General features: G+C 43.9%; 1 protein-coding gene across 2 annotated transcripts in view; it reads left to right on the top strand.

Annotated features, from left to right (window-relative positions):
- PLXDC2 (plexin domain containing 2) overlaps positions 1-23,463 on the top strand; it is a 282,678-nt gene that overhangs the window by 201,303 nt on the left and 57,912 nt on the right. For both annotated transcript variants that reach the window (XM_066626962.1, XM_066626961.1), the window contains exons 5-6: positions 14,218-14,340; positions 19,597-19,715. In XM_066626962.1, coding sequence (XP_066483059.1) covers positions 14,218-14,340; positions 19,597-19,715 — 242 coding nt within the window. The remainder of the gene's footprint in view (positions 1-14,217; positions 14,341-19,596; positions 19,716-23,463) is intronic.

Raw genomic sequence — 23,463 nt, 5'->3', positions numbered from 1 at the left:
GGGACTTTTACCCACATTGTTGGGGGTAACCCAGACATTTCCTGTTATTAGTTCTACAGAGCTCAGTTTAGAGCAGGAAAATATACCGTTCTGGATGCTCCAACTGCAATTCACCTGTAGATTTAGCCAAGTAGTGGTTGCTATATCTATAGTCATTGTTAATGCCATTGTCAGCATCTTGTTAAACTGAAGACCATGGAGGTATACCTAGGGGGTCCATGGGTGAAAGTGCTCCTAGGGGGCACCACGGCCCCCCCAAGCTGTGCCACCCTGAAGGCGGCCTCTGCCCGCTTCCTCCCCATCCATAAACCTTCTTTGGGCCTTAAAACGTCACATCTTATTTTCCTGAGGAAACCGGAAGTGACGTTTTAAGCAGGACAGCAGCAACCAGGCTCACCTTGGGCAGCACAGTGACTAGGACAGCCACTGCGGAGAGAAGAATTCATTCTAGGGAGGTGAGGTACATGGTCATGCAGCCTGTCACCGATCTCTTAATCATGATTAAAATAGCAGCCATATTACGTATTCATGAGAAGGCTCACCGATTTCCTTATGGAATAAATGTTTTATTTGCTTGGAAAGCAAATGGGGTTTTGTGGCTAGTATAACCTAACCAAATATCCTAATTACCCTGTGTTGTCTAGCCATGTAATCTGCAGTCTGTAATCTGCATTGTAACATTGTAATCTTCAGTCTGTCTGGAGAAGTGGAAACAGCCATGTACATTCCCTCTAATTTCATAGTACTCCCTTGGAAGGTAACACAGATGTTTTGCCACTGCTTGTAACTGACCATATGATTACAGTGCCCACTTCTGGAATATGGAAGAGTTAAATAGTACTTGTATGCAGTAGAGCTTGGCTGTAACTCACTGCTTGTTCATTGAATGTTTTCTCAAACCAATTTTCATTCTACTTTTGTCTGTAGAGCTAAATACTTTACAATCCCTTTCTCATGTCCATTCCAAGGGCCATTACATATTCTATGTGTACATCCTATGTACACTGTTGTAGGGAAATTAATGCACTCTTGTCATCTGTCTTGCCTGGAATTGCATAGTGCCGTAGAGGCCACTGGATAGTCATCGTAAATGCCTGGAATACTTATTAAACAAATAGTATTAACATAGGTCTGTATCACCCCAGAACAGAGATACAAATCCAGTTTCATGCTTGCTTTAGCACACAGACATTGAGTTGGCATTTGTTCATCAAAATAGTCGAGCCAGCAGGGCTAAGAGTGGTATGTGTTAAAGGTGTCAGGGGATTCACAAATCAACAACTGACCCTATCACGTAAATGTCAAAAGAGTGAGGCTGCATGTAAAGTTGTCTAAACTGTCTAATCACAAGGAGACCTTGTGAGAACTACAAAGAATGTGAGTCTCACATCAGTTCACAAACTGAATACTGACATTTAACGTACAGTGATTGGGAGGGAGTCCTCCCTTCAGTGTTGACTTTAGTCCATCAATTCACAACTATAAAAGCCAACTTGTCCATGCTCACCCCCAGCACTCATTATTACTTTTGTTGTTGCATGGGGAAAAAAAAAAAGATTTATCCTATAACAGAGCAATGAAAATGGCCTTTCACAGCATTCTTTTTGAATATGAGGCCCATTTTCTTTAATAAGAATAAATATGTTTGTGTTATCTTCTGTGTGTTTCCTTTCTCTTCTAGTTAACCAACCATAAACTTTACCACTGTAAAATATTGCATGAGCTAAACTAGTTACGCTTTGCTGTGAGGTAGTTAGGACAACATCTACCAGTTGTTTGGGGGGGGGCCCTTCGGAAAAGACAGTTCAGTTTAGAATCCTTTATTGGCATATATAACACATTCAAGACAGGTAATGAGTGATAACATAAACTTATTCACAGCCGAACTAGGAAAAGACATTACAGTGGGATATTACTATTCTGCCTTATATCTAGGAAGGTTCAGTTGGCCATCTCCCCTTTATTTTTTTGCAGGATTGCAAAAACCTTCCATAATAGGACAGATTTTACCTCCTAGTTGTTTCCTGCACTTTTAAAATGGACTGCTCAGCTCTCATTTTGTATAGCTGCTCCATGTTTGTTGTGGGTTTTAGCAATTCAGCTTTAATTGATTTTTATTTACTGTAATGGTGTGTGTGTGTGTATCCCTGTTTTCCATTTACCCTAACACTTCCTGCACCGCCTCATTCATCTCCCCCTGCTCCCTTTTTCATCTTTTGCCTTCAGCATGTCAGCAGACAGATGGACAGGTAAGGATAGTTCCTTCCCCTCCCAACCTTCCCTCCTTGTAATGTTTCCAGATAGTTATCCTGCTGCCTAGGAGCTACCTGACTGTATTGACCGCAGGGGAGAGGGAGGGGATGAGAGGGAGAGGTATGCCCAGGAAAGACCCTCCTCTTCCCTCAGCAAGGGACTCTGCCATGGGGTTCATGACACCCCAAAAGTCTAAAAATCTAGAACAGTGATTTTCAGTCTTTTTCATCTCACGGCACACTGACTGCACTAAAATGGCCAAGGCACATCATCAGTTTTCAGACAATTGACAAGGCACACATCCGTGTTGGTGGGGGGCTCACATCCCCCAATGGCCCTACGAATAAATGACCCTCCCCCAAACTCCCATGGCACATCTGCAGACCATCACCGCACACCAGTGTGCCACGGCACAGTGGTTGAACATGGCTGATCTAGAGTTACATGACTCTAATGACACAATCCTAAGCTTGAGTTATGCCAGTGCAGTGACTGCTGTACCAGTGTAAGGTGTCACAAATGTGCCATAAAGTGTTCTGCAACACCTGGTGAGTAAGCAGAGCCAGGGAGAAGCCCTGTGCCACACAACCAGCACTGGATCCCAAAGGAGTGCCCAACTGAGCAGATAAGCTACTGTCAGGCAGCACAGGGGCTGGTGGAATCAGGGAAGGGGGTGTAAAGGGGCAGGGTGGAAACGGCAGTTCAGGCCCAGGAAGGGGTATGATCAACAGTGCTGGTGCACACCAAATCCTATTTCTCCTTCTGGGTTTGAAAGACTAACATGGGGTTCTCAGTTCTGAGCCAGCCAGTTGGCAGGCACAGATCTGAGTAGCCTCATTGAGCAGGCTGAGGCTTTTACACAGGTTAAGGGGATGAATACACAGTATACTTTACACAGTATAAGGTCGCCTTATACTGAGTAGACCTCCAGCCTGCTCCTTTCCAGCACTGGAAACAGCATGGATCAAGCAACCCTGCTGCACCAGCTCTGGTTAGATTTGGGCTGTAAATTTTCTTCAGTAAAATTTTCTTTACTTACTGCAAGTCACTAAGAAAATCTAGAGTTATCATGGAGTTTTAGCCTGCCTCAAGTCTCACAGCAGCTGTGGAATGGATTCATGGGGCTCCTGGTTCATGCCGTATAGGCCCACTGTCTGCACCCAAAACATTGCTTTCAAGTCACATAGGTCAATTGGAAATAAGCAGAGTAGAAATGTATTTGATAGGTAATCTTCTGGTTGCAATAGATCTTCACAAGATTGTTATAAAATGTAGGTGGAAGCCAAGTCCACAAATATATAATAATAGAAAAGGTTCTGTTAGATTTATGTTTTCTTTTTACAGTAGCAACCTTTCAAACAACAAAAGTATATAGATTGCCGTTTTACAACAAATGCTGAGAGTTCCTAGACCTAGGAAAAGAGTAAAGTCATCTTTCTACCCAGGGTGGTAGTGGTTTGATATTGGTGCTGCATGGACTTTATGCAGGCATTGCTGGCCCAGCACAAAAAGTTTACAAGTGGCATGCAAATCCATTGAAAGAAAGCTAAGGGATCTGTGAGCTGTTCAGAAATAAAGTGATATAAGAGGGCGTGGGAGACTTTCCTTCATTCCTTCCCTGATCTTGAGTGCGGGTTCCAAGCTCATTATTCTGTTACCGAAACACTCTCAGATTCTCGTAGGGATGTAGAATCACTGCTGTCTTTTTGTTTCCCAACTCACTAATCTTGATGTAATTAGAAAGACGATGGCGCTCTTCCAAAGATACATTGCTTTGCACAAAACAGCAGTCCTTTGGTGGCGGTGAAGTCCAAATTAACATTTCCTTGCAGAACCAACACAGAAATAATAAATAGATTTCATAACCAGCTATCCAAAAGTAGTAATTATATTGTTAATTTCTGGATCATGATGTCCAGCTTTGTTGTAGGCAAGACTGTGTTGGTCTTTTTTTCTTTTTCATATTCATTCTGTTCTTGGTAGTGAAATATTTAAACTAAGCACCAGTCAAATGTTTGTTGATCTTGTTTAATGGATGCATGCAACATGATTCCCAGTGAATTTTATTTTCCCAGTACTCTCTTTTGTTCATTTGCTGATCTCATTTAAAAGTTTCGGCTGAGCTCTTCTGTGATCTGCCCTGGACAAAAAAGCTACATCGTCAGCAGGCTAACTGCCACTACTGCTACTCGATGCAGGAAGAGGAACTGTTGAGGAGGAAAGACAGGGTGTGTTGGGATCAAAATTACGCTGAATGAGGCATCCTGCTAATGACATGCCCTGAAATTGTGGCAAGTTCCCCAGTACAAACTCAGTTGGCAATGAGCCATATAATGCAGGCTACCACTGAATGCTAACCATTTAAAGAGAATTCTATCCACAAAAACGCCATTGTTTTGGGATGATTGGAGAAAAGTCTGAGGATGAATATGAGAAACTGCTACCTTGTAATGTGATATATTTTGATGGCGCAGACAATCTTAAGGCTCCATTTATCAGCACAGTGATTGACTGTTTTTAAATTATTGTGGATTGAATTTTTCAGGGCTAGAAGCCTTTCTGATTTAATCACAGTAGGTAACTTTGTGAAACTGTGCCTGTCTGCTGTTCACCTTTGGTGTTTCAAAGGAGATTAAGCATTGCTGGTTGTATGAAACCAATACAAAAAGGTTGCTGTAGCCAGGATTTGTATGCTTTTTCTCTTTTGCTATTGTGAATTTCAGTCAGATTTTGCAATGAAATCAATACTACAATCCTATACTCACTTGCCTGGGAGCGAACCTCATTTAACACAATGACACTTACTTGCTGAGCCACTTTGGGCCCCTGTCCCGCGCTGGATACAGCACAAGCCTCTTGGCTTGCCTGTTCCAGCACAAGATAGGATTGCACTCAAAGTTAATGGTGATGTCGATGATGGTGGTGGTGGTGGCACAGCCCTAACTAGGGTGGAGCCTGAAGGGCACCTGCTCCAGGTACTATGCCAAGGTGGGGTACATGACTGTCCCTCAGGCTCCGCCCTAGTTATAGAGGAGGTTTCGGTGGCTTCACACACCCTTTGAAGGGGAGCCTCCACAGCAGAAAGAATGGGGGGCGTGAAGCCACTGCAGTGAACACTCCTCCTCCAGGGAGAACCCTGAAATGGAATCACCTGACACAATATCATGTGATGTCATTATGTCACTGTCCAGGGTGCACCTTCCTTATGGGGAAAGGCTATGGCATTAGGGACTCTTCAGCCTAGAAAAGAGGCGCCTGAGGGGGGGACATGATTGAGACATACAAAATTATGCAGGGGATGGACAGAGTGGATAGAGAGATGCTCTATACCCTCTCACATAATACCAGAACCAGGGGATATCCACTAAAACTGAGTGTTGGGAGAGTTAGGACAGACAAAAGAAAATATTTCTTTACTCAGTATGTGGTTGGTCTGTGGAACTCCCTGCCACAGGATGCGGTGACGGCATCTGGCCTGGATGCCTTTAAAAGGGGATTGGACACGTTTCTGGAGGAAAAATCTGTTACGGGTTACAAGCCATGATGTGTATGTGCAACCTCCTGATTTTAAAAAATGGGCTATGTCAAAATGCCAATGCAAGAGAGGGCACCAGGATGCAGGTCTCTTGTTATCTGGTGTGCTCCCTGGGGCATTTGGTGGGCCGCTATGAGATACAGGAAGCTGGACTTGATGGGCCTATGGCCTGATCCAGTGGGGCTATTCTTATGTTCTTCGGGTGCCAGGGCAGTGCGTTACACCTCTGGCTGGTGGTGATGATGGTCAACCTAATTTCCCACCGCTTGGCCAAATCAGACTTTAATGGCAGTTCATATCTATTTTGGCAAGGTGAGCTTGTGAATCACAGTTTCGCCCACTTTGTTGCCTGCTTATTTCTCCTGTGCAGTTACATTGGAAGTATTTTTGGGATGACCAGGAGATGCTGTCTACTTTCTCACATGAAGTGAGAAATGGAAAGGTGATAAATTTGAAGAGCACAGAAGTGGGAGAATCTCTTCTCTTCTGCTGACTGCTAGATTTTCAGTTTACAAGCACCTGGCTCACAGGAAACATTTCAGAGTTTGTCATTTCCCAACTGATGTTGCTGCTGTCTTTGAACAGGGGGGGGGAGAGGAATGACTTCTTGTATCCTACCGTTTTAAAAGAATTACTTGTGCTTATTGACCTTCATCTTGATATGCTGCTAAATCTTATCCAATAAACTCACATTGAATTGCGTGCTCAAATGGCCATTCAGCCGTTCCCCGTACAAGCCTCTGTCATGCACAACCTTTCATCCTGCAATCACTGCTGGCAGTCTGCTACTTTTCCAGCTAAGTAAGCACAGCTCCCTGTATTAGCAGTTTCTTTGAACATATGGTTCTGCCTTGCACTGTCTAAATTATTAAAAATGAGTCTCTTCTTCAGCAGACAGGTTTTTCAACGTATGTTTGCACACGTTCGGAATATAACTCTGAGGTTATGGAGCCTTACCAAAGTATTCTATAAATAGATGCAAAGCCTGCATACATTTTAAACAGACTAACCTTTTCAAATGAAGTGTCCTTTGCTCTGAATTCAATGACAGCTAGTAGATCCACAGCACAAACCTATTTGGTTCCACACTAACAAGGCTTGGATACTGGTGTGATGTCTATCATATCCTAAGCTTATTCTGGCAATGCCATGCCAGTGGTGCACTGTTGGTCACATAACAAGGGCCAAATGCCAAGCCTGTAACAGCAAACCAATGCTGGTACAGCCTTCCCAGTAACACCTCCAGTGTCAATTGAAACACCGAAAAGTCTGTTATTCACACAGCAGCATGCTGATGTCAGCATATCATTGGCACAATGTTGAGCATCATGGTGTCAGGGTGTCATCGGTGTGACATCCTTGTGTCACATCACCATGATGTCAGCATGTCAATTGTATTGGACATTCATGTGTTATCTGTGTGATGTCCAAATTTAAAAGGAGTTTGGACAAATTTTTGGAAGAAAAGTCCATCACTGGTTACAAGCCATGATGTGTATGTGCAACCTTCTGATTTTAGAAGTGGTTACCTCAGAATGCCAGGTGCAAGGGAGGGCACCAGGATGCAGATATCTTGCTGCCTTGGGTGCTCCCTGAGGCATCTGGTGGGCCACTGTGAGATACAGGAAGCTGGACTAGAATGGCCTATGGCCTGATCCAGCGGGACTGTTATTATGAGCCATTCACCACATCCAGGCAGTCACCCGTCTTCCAATAGCTAGATAACCGAAGCCAGAGAGAGCTGAGCAACTGAGGTTGATAGGTGGGTATCACAAGGCCAGTGCTCAAGGTCACTGGGGGAAGGCCGACAGGAGCCGAGGGGCATCCGGTTCGGGACTCCTCATCCCTATGGGATGAGGATGGGGAGGTTAGAGAACAACAAGACAAAGGCAGGGTAGGAGAAGAAATTGGGAAAGGTAGGGAGATGGGATGTGATAGACGGTTTGGCACAATGAGAGGATGCGGGGACAAAGGAGCGAATAAGCAGCCCATCCTGGGGCATTCCGTGTATAAATGCTTTTATGCGAATGCCTGAAGTCTACGAGCAAAGGTGGGAGAACTGGAATGTCTGGTGACAAGGGAAAATATTGACATAGTGGGCATAACGGAAACCTGGTGGAATGCGGAGAATCAGTGGGATACCGCAATCCCGGGCTATAAACTCTACAGGAGGGACAGACAGGGGCGTGTTGGAGGTGGGGTGGCCCTTTATGTTAAGGAAGGGATAGAATCCAGCAAAGTAGAGATTGAAGGTGGGTCCGACTCCACCGTAGAATCTCTGTGGGTTAAATTACCAGGCTTGTGCAGCGATGTAATACTGGGGGTGTGCTATCGTCCTCCAGACCAGAAATCTGATGGGGACCTTGAAATGAGGAAACAGATCAGGGAGGTGACAAGGAAGGACAGGGTTGTAATCATGGGGGACTTCAATTATCCTCATATTGACTGGGTCAATTTGTGTTCTGGTCACGATAAGGAAACCGGATTTCTTGACGTGCTAAATGACTGTGGCTTAGATCAGCTAGTCATGGAGCCCACTAGAGGACAGGTGACTCTGGATTTAATTTTGTGCGGTACGCAGGACCTGGTTAGAGATGTAAATGTTACTGAGCCATTGGGGAACAGTGATCATGCTGCGATCCGTTTTGATGTGCACGTTGGGGGAAGAATACCAGGCAAATCTCTAACAAAAACCCTTGACTTCCGACGGGCGGACTTCCCTCAAATGAGGAGGCTGGTTAGAAGGAGGTTGAAAGAGAGGGTAAAAAGAGTCCAGTCTCTCCAGAGTGCATGGAGGCTGCTTAAAACAACAGTAATAGAGGCCCAGCAGAGGCGTATACCGCAAAGAAAGAAGGGTTCCACTAAATCCAGGAGAGTGCCCGCATGGCTAACCAGCCAAGTTAGAGAGGCTGTGAAGGGCAAGGAAGCTTCCTTCCGTAAATGGAAGTCTTGCCCTAATGAAGAGAATAAAAAGGAACATAAACTGTGGCAAAAGAAATGTAAGAAGGTGATAGGGGAGGCCAAGCGAGACTATGAGGAACGCATGGCCAGCAACATTAAGGGGAATAATAAAAGCTTCTTCAAATATGTTAGAAGCAGGAAACCCGCCAGAGAAGCGGTTGGCCCTCTGGATGGTGAGGGAGGGAAAGGGGAGATAAAAGGAAACTTAGAGATGGCAGAGAAATTAAATGAGTTCTTTGCATCTGTCTTCACGGCAGAAGACCTCGGGCAGATACCGCTGCCCGAACGGCCCCTCCTGACCGAGGAGTTAAGTCAGATAGAGGTTAAAAGAGAAGATGTTTCAGACCTCATTGATAAATTAAAGATCAATAAGTCACCGGGCCCTGATGGCATACACCCAAGGGTTATTAAGGAATTGAAGAATGAAGTTGCAGATCTCTTGACTAAGGTATGCAACTTGTCCCTCAAAACGGCCACGGTGCCAGAAGATTGGAGGATAGCAAATGTCACGCCTATTTTTAAAAAGGGAAAGAGGGGGGACCCGGGAAACTATAGGCCGGTCAGCCTAACATCTATACCGGGTAAGATGGTGGAATGCCTCATCAAAGATAGGATCTCAAAACACATAGACGAACAGGCCTTGCTGAGGGAGAGTCAGCATGGCTTCTGTAAGGGTAAGTCTTGCCTCACCAACCTTATAGAATTCTTTGAAAAGGTCAACAGGCATGTGGATGCGGGAGAACCCGTGGACATTATATATCTGGACTTTCAGAAGGCGTTTGACACGGTCCCTCACCAAAGGCTACTGAAAAAACTCCACAGTCAGGGAATTAGAGGACAGGTCCTCTCGTGGATTGAGAACTGGTTGGAGGCCAGGAAGCAGAGAGTGGGTGTCAATGGGCAATTTTCACAATGGAGAGAGGTGAAAAGCGGTGTGCCCCAAGGATCTGTCCTGGGACCGGTGCTTTTCAACCTCTTCATAAATGACCTGGAGACAGGGTTGAGCAGTGAAGTGGCTAAGTTTGCAGACGACACCAAACTTTTCCGAGTGGTAAAGACCAGAAGTGATTGTGAGGAGCTCCAGAAGGATCTCTCCAGACTGGCAGAATGGGCAGCAAAATGGCAGATGCGCTTCAATGTCAGTAAGTGTAAAGTCATGCACATTGGGGCAAAAAATCAAAACTTTAGATATAGGCTGATGGGTTCTGAACTGTCTGTGACAGATCAGGAGAGAGATCTTGGGGTGGTGGTGGACAGGTTGATGAAAGTGTCGACCCAATGTGCGGCGGCAGTGAAGAAGGCCAATTCTATGCTTGGGATCATTAGGAAGGGTATTGAGAACAAAACGGTTAGTATTATAATGCCGTTGTACAAATCTATGGTAAGGCCACACCTGGAGTATTGTGTCCAGTTCTGGTCGCCGCATCTCAAAAAAGACATAGTGGAAATGGAAAAGGTGCAAAAGAGAGTGACTAAGATGATTACGGGGCTGGGGCACCTTCCTTATGAGGAAAGGCTACGGCGTTTGGGCCTCTTCAGCCTAGAAAAGAGACGCTTGAGGGGGGACATGATTGAGACATACAAAATTATGCAGGGGATGGACAGAGTGGATAGGGAGATGCTCTTTACACTCTCACATAATACCAGAACCAGGGGACATCCACTAAAATTGAGTGTTGGGCGGGTTAGGACAGACAAAAGAAAATATTTCTTTACTCAGCGCGTGGTCGGTCTGTGGAATTCCTTGCCACAGGATGTGGTGCTGGCGTCTAGCCTAGATGCCTTTAAAAGGGGATTGGATGAGTTTCTGGAGGAAAAATCCATTATGGGGTACAAGCCATGATGTGTATGCGCAACCTCCTGATTTTAGGAATGGGTTAAGTCAGAATGCCAGATGTAGGGGAGAGCACCAGGATGAGGTCTCTTGTTATCTGGTGTGCTCCCTGGGGCATTTGGTGGGCCGCTGTGAGATACAGGAAGCTGGACTAGATGGGCCTATGGCCTGATCCAGTGGGGCTGTTCTTATGTTCTTATGTTATGTAAGGTTTCTTAACTCAGTTGTCTTGTGAAACTTGTGTATTGTTAATGTACTGCATGTGTTCAGGAGCATGTTTGGTAAAGGTAAATATGTGTTCAGCCATGATGTTTAATTTGGATGCCTCACAAACGTACATGAGAAAGACGCTCCCAGAATCTTTTGGGGAGAATGATTGGGTTAAGGCAGCAGTCTCCAAATCTTGGTCCACTGCATGCCAAAATTATCTGACCAGGCACGGCGGTGGCTTTCCATTCCACACTGAAGCCCCTGCATTTTGCTGCTGATCTTCTCAGAAACCCATGCAGGGCAGCCACCTCCACTGGCCATCACTTCTGCTGCCTATCGCCCACCTGTGCCCTGATTTCCAGGCAGAAGGTGGCTGTCTGGTGCAGGTTTCTGAGAAGACCAGCAGTGAAACATGAGGGTTGCAGCATGGAATTGAAAGTCTTCACTGCGCCACACCCAGGTGGGTAATTTTGGCATGCTGGATCTGCTTCACAGGCTGCTGTTTGGAGGCTATTAGGTTAAAGGGAGCATGGTTGGGATTTTTAAAATTAGACAAATATGTGTTTTCTCTCACACTTATTGTGATCCTAAGTGGGTGGTTTGCTAAAAAAAAAAAAAGTTGGCTTATATCCAAAGAGCCACTTCAGGCATTTCAAATAATTGAGATATACCTGATGAGGTTTCTGTATATTATTTCCTTTGAATGGCAGACTCTCAAGCCATTAAACTACATCTGAGTGGACCTTCAGTTTCAGAAGAAATTTTCTGTAGAGCACAGTAGGCTTTAGGTGAAGAAATGCAATTCTAAAGCTCTTTGGGACTGCAGAATTAGTCATATGAAATTTGTATTTACTGCTGCAGACCACTGGTCCATTTTACTCAGTGGTATCTACACTGACTGGCTTTGGCTCTCCAGAGCTTGACGCAATCTGTCCCTGCCCTACCTGGGGACACCAGGGGTGGAACCTGAGACCTTTTGCATGCAAAGCACATGATTTACCACTGAGCTATGTTCCTCTCCACACATCCTGCTGTGGATTCAGGATTTCTATTCTATTTAGAATAGAAAACAATGCCAATCAGTACATTGTTTTGTAGCTTCCTATGCCTAGGTGCACGTTATGTTCTATGCTGCTTTAGATTGCAAAGTGCAGGACAGTCCTTTAAAATAAGCAACATCTATATTTAATACACTTGTACCAAGCAGTGATATGAAGTCATTCCCAATAAATCAATACTTCATGAAACTTTTTAGGTCCTAATTTTATAATTTTTATAAAGATACTGTATTTGCAGTGCTTTTAATCCCCCTTTTAGTAATCTTCCCTAACATAATTTGATTAGTTTATTCTAGAAGTTTCAAAAACAGTGTTTTATGTTTCAATCAGTAGAGCCTTTCCGGAACTCCTACAACAAAGGAAAGATTAAGTAGTTCAGGACTTGGTAGGGTTGGAACATTCTTACTGTGTGGCAGTGAATCAACAGAGAGCAATTACAAGTATCAGAAAACTGAGTCATAGACACTTCAAGACAGGTCTTTCCAAATTTTGAGAGACCTTCTTCAAGGTTATGCTTGGCTTACATTTATTTTGGGCATTAGTGGAAATGATAAAAGAGCAATTTCGTTAGGGATTCATTTAAGGTTTCAGTCTGCTGGTTACTTAGAAGTAACCTTGTCTTTGTTTTCAAGTTGTACAGAGTCATGACTGGTGTAGTGATCATTTGAGCTCAAAGACTGCTACCTAGCTTTTATCTGTTCATCTCCTTCCTCTTCCTCTTCTGTGTGTCTCCTTGGGGAGAGGTGGCAACAATTCACAGCACAAACTCTACTGAGTGAGCAATTTGTGGTTACCTTTCAAATACCTCAACACAAAATCTATTGGATACGCCTGCATTGATTTAGACAAAACCATGTCTGCATTATATTTGATAGCAGATGTTGAGTGTGGTACATAAAAGCAGTTTCACAGACCCTCTATCTACATCAGTGGTTCTCACACATTTAGCACCAGGACCCAATCTTTGGAATGAGAATCTGTCAGGACCCAGTGATGTTATGACAGGAAGTGACATCATTAAGCAGGAAAAATTTTAACAATCCTAGGCTGCAATCCTACCCACACTTACCCAGGGTAAGTCCCATTGACTGTCATTGTCAAAAGAGTATACACATTAGCTTGTAAAAAGTACAGGTCTATAACATTTCCCCAAATGCAGTCACATACCTTGGTAGCATCAAGTCTAATATATTAAAAATAAAATATTGAAATGAATGGGAACCCACCTGAAATTGACTCGCGACTCATCTAGTGGTTCCCCACCTGCAGTTTGAGAAACACTGTACATGTTCCCATCAGCACAATTTAGGATGCAATTGCACGAGCCAAGAGTTAATAGGAGAAATGTTTTTGTGCATGTTATTTTGAATCAATTCACCACCCATGTGGCAAACAAAAAATAAATAGGATAAGCTTTATAGACTTCAACCACAATCCTATCCGAACTCCCCACCCCCCCGTATTGATATCGTGGGCCAGCGTGGACTGCGTGGCATCCTGTGGGGGAAGTTGGAAGGCTAGAGGTCTCCTTGAGATAAGGAGACATTTCTCCCCTTTTCCTGGGGTAAACCCCAGCCTGCGCAACAGGTCTACTAAGACCTGAGCAAGCTAAATAGCTGGTGCAAGGCTGAGTGGATCATTGTCAGCGGATCAGGTCCAGGAGGGGAGATAGGATAAGGCATGTATGGCTGCTGCCAATCTCGCCCTTCCTAGGCCCAATCTGCTACTCCCAGCCCCTTGTTGCTGCCCTCGTTCCACCCTGCTGCACCTCCATCTCTGCCCCATTATATCTCCATCCCACCCCACCCCTTCTGTACTGCTCAGCATGGATCATACATGATCCAGCACACACTGCAGTTTCTGCCAGGGCATGGACTGGTGTGGGCCTTTGTGCCAGCGCTGGCAACTGCTAGATTGTTACAAAATGTTTAATGACACTTTTGAAACAGGTAGCACTGGTGCAGTATGTGCTGCACTGTCCCACACACTGCAGAGGATTGGGCTGTTAAGGCAATGTAACAGGAAACTCCTTTTAATTAGTAATCTAATATTTTTGACAAACCTTTTTCAGTCTTTGTGTTCTTGCTCTTCTTCCCAAAGTGGCCCCAATACCCTAGTTTAAGAAACATTGCGCTAAACCTTTCCCTAACATCAGAACTTCTTTCTCTTATGCAACTCTAACCATTCTTCTTTTGACCTTTAAAGTGCTTTTGTGTGTTTCTTTGGCAGTTTTTGGAGTCATTGTGATAAAACTAATTTTTCTGTAATAACTCTTTGAAGTTCTGGCAGAACCTAATTAACTCTGGCACATGTTAACTTTTCAGCTGTTGCTGACATGATTTTGCCATTTTGTTTCTTTATTATAGGATTTATATATACAGGAGATGTTGTGCATCGAATGTTAACAGCTACGCAATACATCGCACCCTTGATGGCCAACTTTGACCCTAGTGTGTCACGAAATTCAACTGTCAGATACTTTGATAATGGTATGTATTAATCATTTTGCCAGGCTGTTCCCTTTTTCCTTCACTGTAGAAAAATAAATACTAAAACCTGTTTGTTATATTTGGTTCTTGGGAGTTTCAGGTTAGCCATTCATCTGAGCCATCAACCCATTGTTAAATCTTTATTGGTAGAATTTGTTACATGTTGCAAAATATTACTTACTATTTTACTCCATCCAGACTGTAAAATCCCCAAATCTTTATTAATTACATTTTAAATTTTAGTTAACAACATCAGTTGAAAAAGAAAAATCTCTGGGTTATATCCAAAGAAAATTAATGATGATTAGTTAATCATTAATATCTGAAGCACCGTTAATTTCAGTGGGTCATGACAGACATTCTTTTCATACAGTCCTCTGGGTTCCAAAATTATATGCCCTCTGTACTACTCAGAATTCTGTAAATAATCATTAATGCATAAGAGCAATTTTGTGTGCTTAATGTCATATTTTACACACAGGCAGGGCATTCCTGAAGTCAATAAACTTCATAAAGATAGCATGCGAAATGCTGCTATACAGTATCCGATAAACTTCACTATACATACAGCTCTGAAAGGTCAGTGCCTTGCAGGAAATGCTAAGTGGTAAAAAAAGCAAAATGTTGTCTAGGGCATAGTGGATTTTGGTTGGTTGTGGCTGCAAGGCCATAGCCACAGAGCTGCCTGTGGAACCCTGTACCTTCAGGGGTACTATGAATGTAAGAGCCAATGATCAGACCCAGAAACATCCTATTTCCCGCAGTGGTCAACTAAATGGCACCCAGAAGTTCACCAGCAAGATCTATGGCCAATATCACTCTTTTGGTATTGCACATTAGCATTTGGCATTTAGAGACATACTGCCTCTGAATCTGCCAAAAACATATAGTTATCGTGACCGTTCATAGACTTAAGCCATTTCTGCCCAACGCAGCAGGGACCAAATGAGTGCGCCTGTGGGCCAGGCAAAAATGGGTTAATCGTACATTAGTTTGTCTAATCCATTTAAGTTAGAGCAAGGCAGCAGGAGCACTTTTTCTTGCAGTGAGCATAGTGAGAAGACTGCATGCATGAAGACTACGTCAAAAGTTTAAAAGGTAGAGGCTTAGGGTGCAATCCAGAAACGTCCATGTAGGTGGCCCAGGAGGGTCGCAAACATGCTGTAAGGCACATTTGCGCCTTCTCAGGAGGAGGCCAAGCAAGCGCTGAGAGGAGCGCTGACCTGTGGAGGCTGACATAAGTCTCCACGCTGGCTTCCTTTCTGTGGCTTGCGTCAGTCTGGCTAGGCCGACACAAGTGTCTGGGATGGCCAGGGAGGAGGCAGGATGGAGGCGTTTCTGAGTGTGGGAGGGCGGGCAGTAGGTGGTCCTGGGGGCGGGTGGGTGAGGAGCAGGAGGCAGGGCTGGAATCCAGAGCTTATGCTGGATCCCAAACCCCGTTCCTGGGGAGAACAAAGCGACATCGAGCTGCTCCCCTCTCCTCGGACTTGTGCCACGTCAAGAGGTGGTGCAAATCCGAGGAGACCTATAGGGGAAAGGGTGCCTTTTCCAGGGGTAAGGGGAAAGTTTTCCCCTTGGCCCTGGCTGAGCTGCTTCTGGCTCCTATCCTGTGCTAGATACAACGCAAGCCTCTTGGCTTGCCTGTTCCAGCGCAGGGTAAGATTGTGCCTTGGTGTTTTTGATGAACATTGAAAATTCAGTAGGAACCTGGAATAGACCTCCCAAAAACCCTTCCACAAAAATTGTAGTTTCACATACAAGCTCCTAAGGTTTGAGTTGGTGGTAAGTAACCAGTAAAAAATACTTTGGTTGTGGTGGGTAGCTCCATGAAATTGTCAATCTAATATGCAGCAGTTCTGAAATATGCAGATTCTATTCTAGACCAGTTGTTCTCAAATTCTTTAGCATCGGGACCCACCTAAAAAAAGTTTCGCTTTACCAGCCACTCAAGGCTCTATGGCTATAATGGTGATTGGGCAACAGTGCTCCCACAAAGTAGAAGGTTGCTTAACGCTTGATGCAGATAGTACCCTAAACTACCCTATCATTTTCCCAAGCCTTCAAAAACTGGGTCATGGCCCACTTGTGGACCGCAGACCCACAGTTTGAGAACCACTACTAGAGAGGATGAAAATGAAGCTGCAAATCACAGAGCCCTTATACAAAACTATTATTTGGCACAGTTTTGAAATACAGTGAATGGTTTTGGTCTCCACATCACAAAAAGAGAGAGCTGGAAAAGATGAAAAGAGGACAACCAACATGACCTGTACCTTCCTTATGAGAAAAGGCTACAACGTTTGGTGTTTTTTAACTTGGAAAAAATGCATTTGGTGCTTTTTAGCTTGAAAAAAGGGATTGACATGAGTGAGACTTTAAAATTATGTCCAGTGTGGAGAAAGCAGATAGAGAGACATTTTTCTCCCTCTCCCACAACACTGAAACCAGAGGTCATCCAATGTAACTGATTGATGAGCGACTCAGGATGGGCAAAAGGAACTGCTTCTCCACACAGCAGGTAATTAATCTTTGGAATGAGTTTCCGTGAAATGCGATGATGCCCTCAAGCTTAGATAGCTTTACAAAGGGGTGGGAGAAATTCATGGAGGACAGGTCTATCACTGGCCAGTAGTCATAATGGCTATGTATTGTCTCCAGGTTCACCACCAGTATGCTTCTGAATTTCAGGGGAACACTGTTTGGAGAGAGATATGCCTTTCTTTCCTGCTTGTAGGCTTCCCGGGGTCAGCTGGTCAGTCACTGGGGAACTTTGTGGGAAAGAACATGCTGGACTAGAAGGGCCTTTGGCCTGATCTGGCAGAGATTTTCTTATAGAATGTTCAATAAGACAGTTTCTCTGAAGAATAATGGGACTGTTGCAGGAGAAATGCTAGACGCCATCACTAACAGGGACACAAATTTTAAATTCATAGTAATTCTATTTAGCCAGCATAGTTAATGTTTACCGCTAGCACTGTATATTATTTAATACCCTGTCACTCTGAACGGTTGCAACAGAAAAGTGTTATGCATAATAAATGGTGGCATGAAATTGGGAAGGCTTTAAATATTAATATTTCCATGTCAGCATTTCAGTAAGCATCCTTCAGTTGCGCAGCCAAAGGGCTGTGAACTAAATGACATAGTGTAATGCTGTGATTAGAGCAAGGTGGCAGTTAATGGAACATGCTCCGAGTACCAATTTAGACTTCATATATGACAGTGGTTGTGTCCTAATAAACCTTTGGATTGACTGGAAACCACATTGCAATCCTCGACAATCCCTTCCCCCCCACAATGTACACTTCTTGTGGCATAATACATTCAGTACAGCCTCTGTTTGAAATAATTATTTCTGAACTATTGTGGGTTCCAAGGCTGCACAAATTCCTAGACACAAGCTAGAACTTCAGAAGCTAGTATCAACGTTTTCGTTTTTAGCCCTGGACAGAACAGAATAAATGTATCAGATTCCTAATTACCAGCATAATATATGTAGATCAGTGTTTCTCAAACTTCTTAGCACCAGGACCCACTTTTTTAAATGACACTCCATCAGGACCCCCCAGGTTTACCAGCCTTTATGAAAGGAGATCTAGAAAGAAATTTTTGTTTGTAATAATAACCAGGAAAAGACCTTCAAACATTTATCTCCCTATATTTACACTTGCAAACTACAGGAGCTGAGCTCTTTGCAGGGTAATTAGCAGCTGCAGTTATCTGATTTTTGAATAGCCTCAGGGCTTGAGGCTATTAGTTATCTGATCTTTCCATCACCCTTTGGTGACCCACTAAAAATCAGGTCATGACCCACCAGGGGGTCCCAATCCACAGTTTGGGAATCACTGATGTAGATACATGGACAACCAGGTATTTGAATGAAGAAGGTCTCATTTCTCCCTTTGGTGCAGGCTGGTGCAATGGGAGATGATGGAGCAGCATAGGGGGGTGTCCCATATTCTGATTTTGCCTACAAACACTAGGTGCAGGGAGGAATGGGCGGGCTGTTACCTTTGTGCCCTGCTTGTAGGCTTCCTTGAAGCATCTGGTTGGCAACTGTGAAAATAAGGTGTGGGACTAGATGTACCTTTGGTCCAATCCAACAGGACTCTTACGTGATCCTTCCTTGTGAGCATGACCATGACTCAGATTCCTTGTTTATCCATGGGTTGTTTTACACAACAAACACAACTTCTATAGAAAAGACCACTTCATGTGCCTCTAATTACCATGTTACAAAGCAGAAAAAAAACAATCTTTATGCATGTATTATATCCATGTATGTATTTATATTATTCATCTCATTTTTTTTCTTTTCTAAGTGCAAAGCACTTAGTAAAATTGTTGTTGAAATACAGTATATACATATTCTAAACCAGCTATTCCCAAACTGTGGGTCTGGGACTCACCAGTGGGTCATGACTCAATTTTTGGTGGGTCACAAAACTGACAGGGCAGATTAGGTGATGTGCATCAAGGATTAAAAAAGCTCCTACTTGGGGTGGAAGCACTCCTGCCCAATCACCATTATAGCCACACCCCTTGATATTTATCAATCAAGCAGCAGCCTCTAGAGGCCTTTAAAAAGTTTGGGAACCATTGTTTTAAACAATAAAATACATATATAGTTGTGGATTATTTGGCATCTCTTGCTCTATTATTTGAAAAGTGATGTAATTAAAAATATTTACTGCTGTCATGCCTAATCTACAAGATTAAGGATGTTATTACTACAAGTTTTGTTGTCCTGACTTAGGGCCCAATCCTATCCAACTTTCCAGCACCGGTGCAGTCGTAGTGCAGCCCTGAGATAAGGGAACAAATGTTCCCATACCTTGAGGAGGCCTCTGTGACTGCTTCCCCACAACAGGATGCAGTGCACACTGCATTGGCACAGCTGCACCAGCACTGGAAAATTGCATAGGATTTAACCCTTAAATGTTTATGGCAGTGGTTTCCAATTTTTTTTTTTGACTGGCGGCTCCCTTTACCTCTTTGTCCATTGGCTGCAGCTGCCCATTAGGGTTACACTTCTATATATAGTATAAGGCAACAGGTTTTTTGCAAGTATTCTGCTGCTCCCTTGACTGGTTTCCTCAGCTCCCCAGGGAGCCATGGCTCACAGTTTGGAACCACAGGTATCTAATGTTAGATTTTATTAAATAGTGGGCCATGGCACTAAAAAGATTGGGAAGCACTGAGCTACCCTATAATTAACCACATGTTTTCCTCTCCTCCCTATTCTGAATTTAACAGGTACGGCACTGGTAGTCCAATGGGATCATGTACACCTACAGGATAATTACAACCTGGGCAGTTTCACATTTCAGGCAACTCTTCTCAATGATGGACGTATTATTTTTGGATATAAAGAGGTAAGTTTGGTTCAGGAATGATTAGCCTAATCAGACCATTGCCTGCCACTGGCTCTCCAGAAGAATTTTCAACCCTTACCTGGAGTTGCTGAGGACTGAACATAGTATGCAAATCATGTGTTCTACCATTGGGATATAGTCCTTCTCCAAGTGTGAGTTTCATATTCACTGCAAAGCTCATGATTGGGGAAAGAGGGTAGCCAATTCTAGAGCCACTTTCTCCGTGTCCAAACTATCTTGAATTGTTTTGTGGATGTTGCTGTTAGGATGATGTCATTGGACTATCTAGAGATTACCGTAGAGCAGTATTTCTCAACCAGTGCTTTGGGTACTACCGGTGGTACTTGAGGTGATGTCTGGTGGTACTTGCAGGACCTCTGGACATCCACTGCCTGGCAGCAAGACCAGGAACATGACACAACAAACAGCAGTAGGAGGCTTGGTTCAGCAAGCTAAGCTCCAAAGCATGATTTTCTGCGCTCAAAAAAGCTCTCCTGTTGACCCTGAGCATCTTACTTAAACGCATCACATTTAGCCTCCCAACCCAGATATAACTGGCAATGATGTCATCACCAGTTACTGCCAGTGGTACTCCAAATAGGTGGACCATGTGAAGTTATATGGCAGAGGACAAACCTTGAGAAACACTGCTGTAGAGTGGAGTGGAAGGAGGCACGTTCCATGAATCCTGGGCCTGAAACATTTTAAGATGTCATAAGTCAAAGGCAATGTCATAAACTTAGGGGGATTTGGGGTGCTCAGAGTTCTTGGTTCTCGAACCCTAAAGCCCTCAAGGCCGTCCTGTGCAGTAGTACTGCCACCACCCTGTATGTGCCAGTGCCTCAGTCCAGGGACACTGAGACCCTCTAGGCTTAACTCTATCCCTTGCAGGCACTGAGCGCTTTCTTCAATTAAAGCTTCAGTCCTCAAGTTACTAGACCTCAATGAGCACTTGGTAGCTTGCTGAACAGCTAGGCAGGATTCTGAACCTTTGTTCCCAACAGACAATGAAACAACTTGGTAAGAGATTTTAGTTTATTAAGTACATAAGGTTACATAAAGTTACAGTAAGGCAGCAAATGCTAGAGGTATAAGCATCTAGGAAACATATCAGCAATAAAATAATAAAGCTAGCTGGCTATCTCTGTTATTCCCTAACTCTCACCTGGGTCAGCTTCTCTTGTAGATCTTTTAGCTCCAGGCTACCTGTGAGGCCAGATGCCCATGTTGGACAATGGAGCTCACAGCATGCAAGATGTTGCACCCCAAAAACTCTGCTCAAGAAGGAGCACGCACACCCCTTGGGACACTCATTATTATACTTCTTATGCTAATAGTGCTGAGGTGACTTCATACTTATTTAGACTGTCCAGTCAGAAACTTCTTGGAGGACAGAACCTTCTCGGAGTGGGTCTGGTTGCTAGCCCTCCTAGTTCTTACCCCTCCCAACTGGAGATCCACAGCTGCACTTCATCAGCTTGATAAGGCTCCTTTCTGTCTGCAGAGGTGCTAACATTCCAATGGGTTGTAATTCTTGTTGTCTGTCCTTTCTGGCCAGCAAAGGAGAGACAACAATCTTTTTGTTTGTTTACTCACATTGGTGCAGCTAGGAACTGCTAGCCACTTCTCCGTTATTGACTTAGTTTGGTTTAGGCTTCACATGCTAACCAAGGCCTAACATATACATATCCATGACAGGCAACAATATGACTTGTGTGGTATATTCCCACTCACCATCTGATCAGTCCTTACTGTGCATTTTATGTCCAGATCTCCACCCAACAGTCTTTCTGTTTCATAGTATAAAACAGAGAGCTGGTTCAGGCATTGTTAAAGCAGGCTGGCAGTAAATAAAAATACTGGCTCATGCAGAGTCTGCTTATCTGAGCAGCTTTAGCACCTAAGAAAGAATTGCACCTTGCAGAATATCATGGCAGTTTGCAGGATGCAGTGAAACCAGGAATCCCTGGAAGAAGCTGCCTTTTCTGAGATTGCATTGCAAACAAGAATAGACTCTTTATGCAAACAGTTATTTTTGATTATCAGGCAGGTAATGACATCTGAACTGAAAACAGTCCATTGGGAACCATTTCTGTCTCTCTTATTTGCAAGACAAATTTCTGCCAAGTAAAAATATTCACATGAAAACTAATCATTTTCCCTGTCAACTTGTCTTCTGTCTGTCAGAAGTTGCTACAGTCTCTTCATGGCATCTTCATGATTTTCTTGTCAGTCGTTCACAGTGCTGGTATAAAGAAAGGATTAAAGTTTTAAGTGGAAAATGACACGCAGATTAACCTGTAAAACACTGGGGGATCCAGTTGTCCTACACAACCATCTCTTCCATTTCTATGTGTGTTACTCTATTCCTGCAAGTCCCCCACCCCCTCATCACTGCTCTCAACAGCACTTCACATGACAGCTCCCTTATCTAGTAATAACTGGATCGGGCTCTTAAATATTATTTTTAGTTAAGCATACTCAGTAGCCGGCAAACAGGGAAATGTACAAAAACGGAGTTTTAAAGCCATATTTATTCTTTGTATGAACATATTCCCCTGGGGGCTGGGGATAAGAATAGGCCCTCGGTTTGGCTGTACTTGTCATAAGAGGCAACTAAACAGCCACCGGGTAGATGGGACTCGTCAGCCTGGGAAGGCAGCTCATCTGAGAGAAGGAAAACTCTGATCCCAAACCTCCACTGCCTTGTGGCTACATCCAGTTATGAAAAAGGCTTCAAGAGTCAACCTCGAGGCAAAATTCGGAGCCTGAGTCCCTGAGGCAGTTCATGGCTGAACACAGTCATGTTCTGGCAACTCCTGCGACGCCGCTGGAACCAACCGTATTGGCTTCTGCCTTTCCATTGGACCATTTCAGCTACGTGGAGAGGGGGGATTTGCTGCATGGATAGCAGTCTATTCTCCATACCTACTTTACCCAGGCTTCACGCACAGGAGAGGACACTCTGTTCCAGAACACCATTCAGAGCGCAATACCATAGTCTTCCGAAACTGAAGGATGCCAGCAAGATGAACATATTTCTAAATGAACAGCAATAAATCTTTAATACCTGATAGGAAAAATGAACAGATGAATAACATAAGAATCCACTAATTTTAGCCATTAACCCAGGATTCACATACAGGTCTAACCTCTTTATTGATTTGGAACCCTTGACTTTAATACACTGTGGGTTTTAGAAGTAGGCTACCGCAGATAGAAGGGAATGGCACCAGGATGCAGGTCTCTTGCTGTGCATGCCCTGACTCATCTGGTGGGCCACTGTGAGATACTAGATGGGCCTTTGGCCTGATCCAGTGGGGCTGTTCTTATGTTGAGGGCCAGACCTGAGATCCTGGAAACAACTGGAGGTGTTCTCTAGCCTACCCCTTTCTGCTACAACAGTCAGCTGTGTGGTTCTAAGGATCTACTTCCAGGTACTAACCAATCAGGACCTGAAGGAACCCAAATTTTTCCAATATCAGTAACAGAAGGGTAGTTTGTTTCCATGCAGAAACTTTAACCATATAGTATTAAGAAGGCATAGAGTAACAGTACATCATATTGACAGAATAAAGCACTTGAAAAACTAATAGGAAAACCCTAGCTCTTATCTAATAGGTCTTTTCTCCACAATGCAGTCTAGGTAACAGCTAACAAAAACCTCAGCAGAACTCAAAGGAGCTAACTCCTCTCACTAACTGGGGGAGATTTTATAGATAGCACAAGCCACCTCTATACCCTCCCA

This window comes from Tiliqua scincoides, chromosome 5 (genome assembly GCF_035046505.1).
Source record: "Tiliqua scincoides isolate rTilSci1 chromosome 5, rTilSci1.hap2, whole genome shotgun sequence".
NCBI lineage: Eukaryota > Metazoa > Chordata > Lepidosauria > Squamata > Scincidae > Tiliqua > Tiliqua scincoides.
This window is presented reverse-complemented; position numbering and strand designations above follow the sequence as displayed.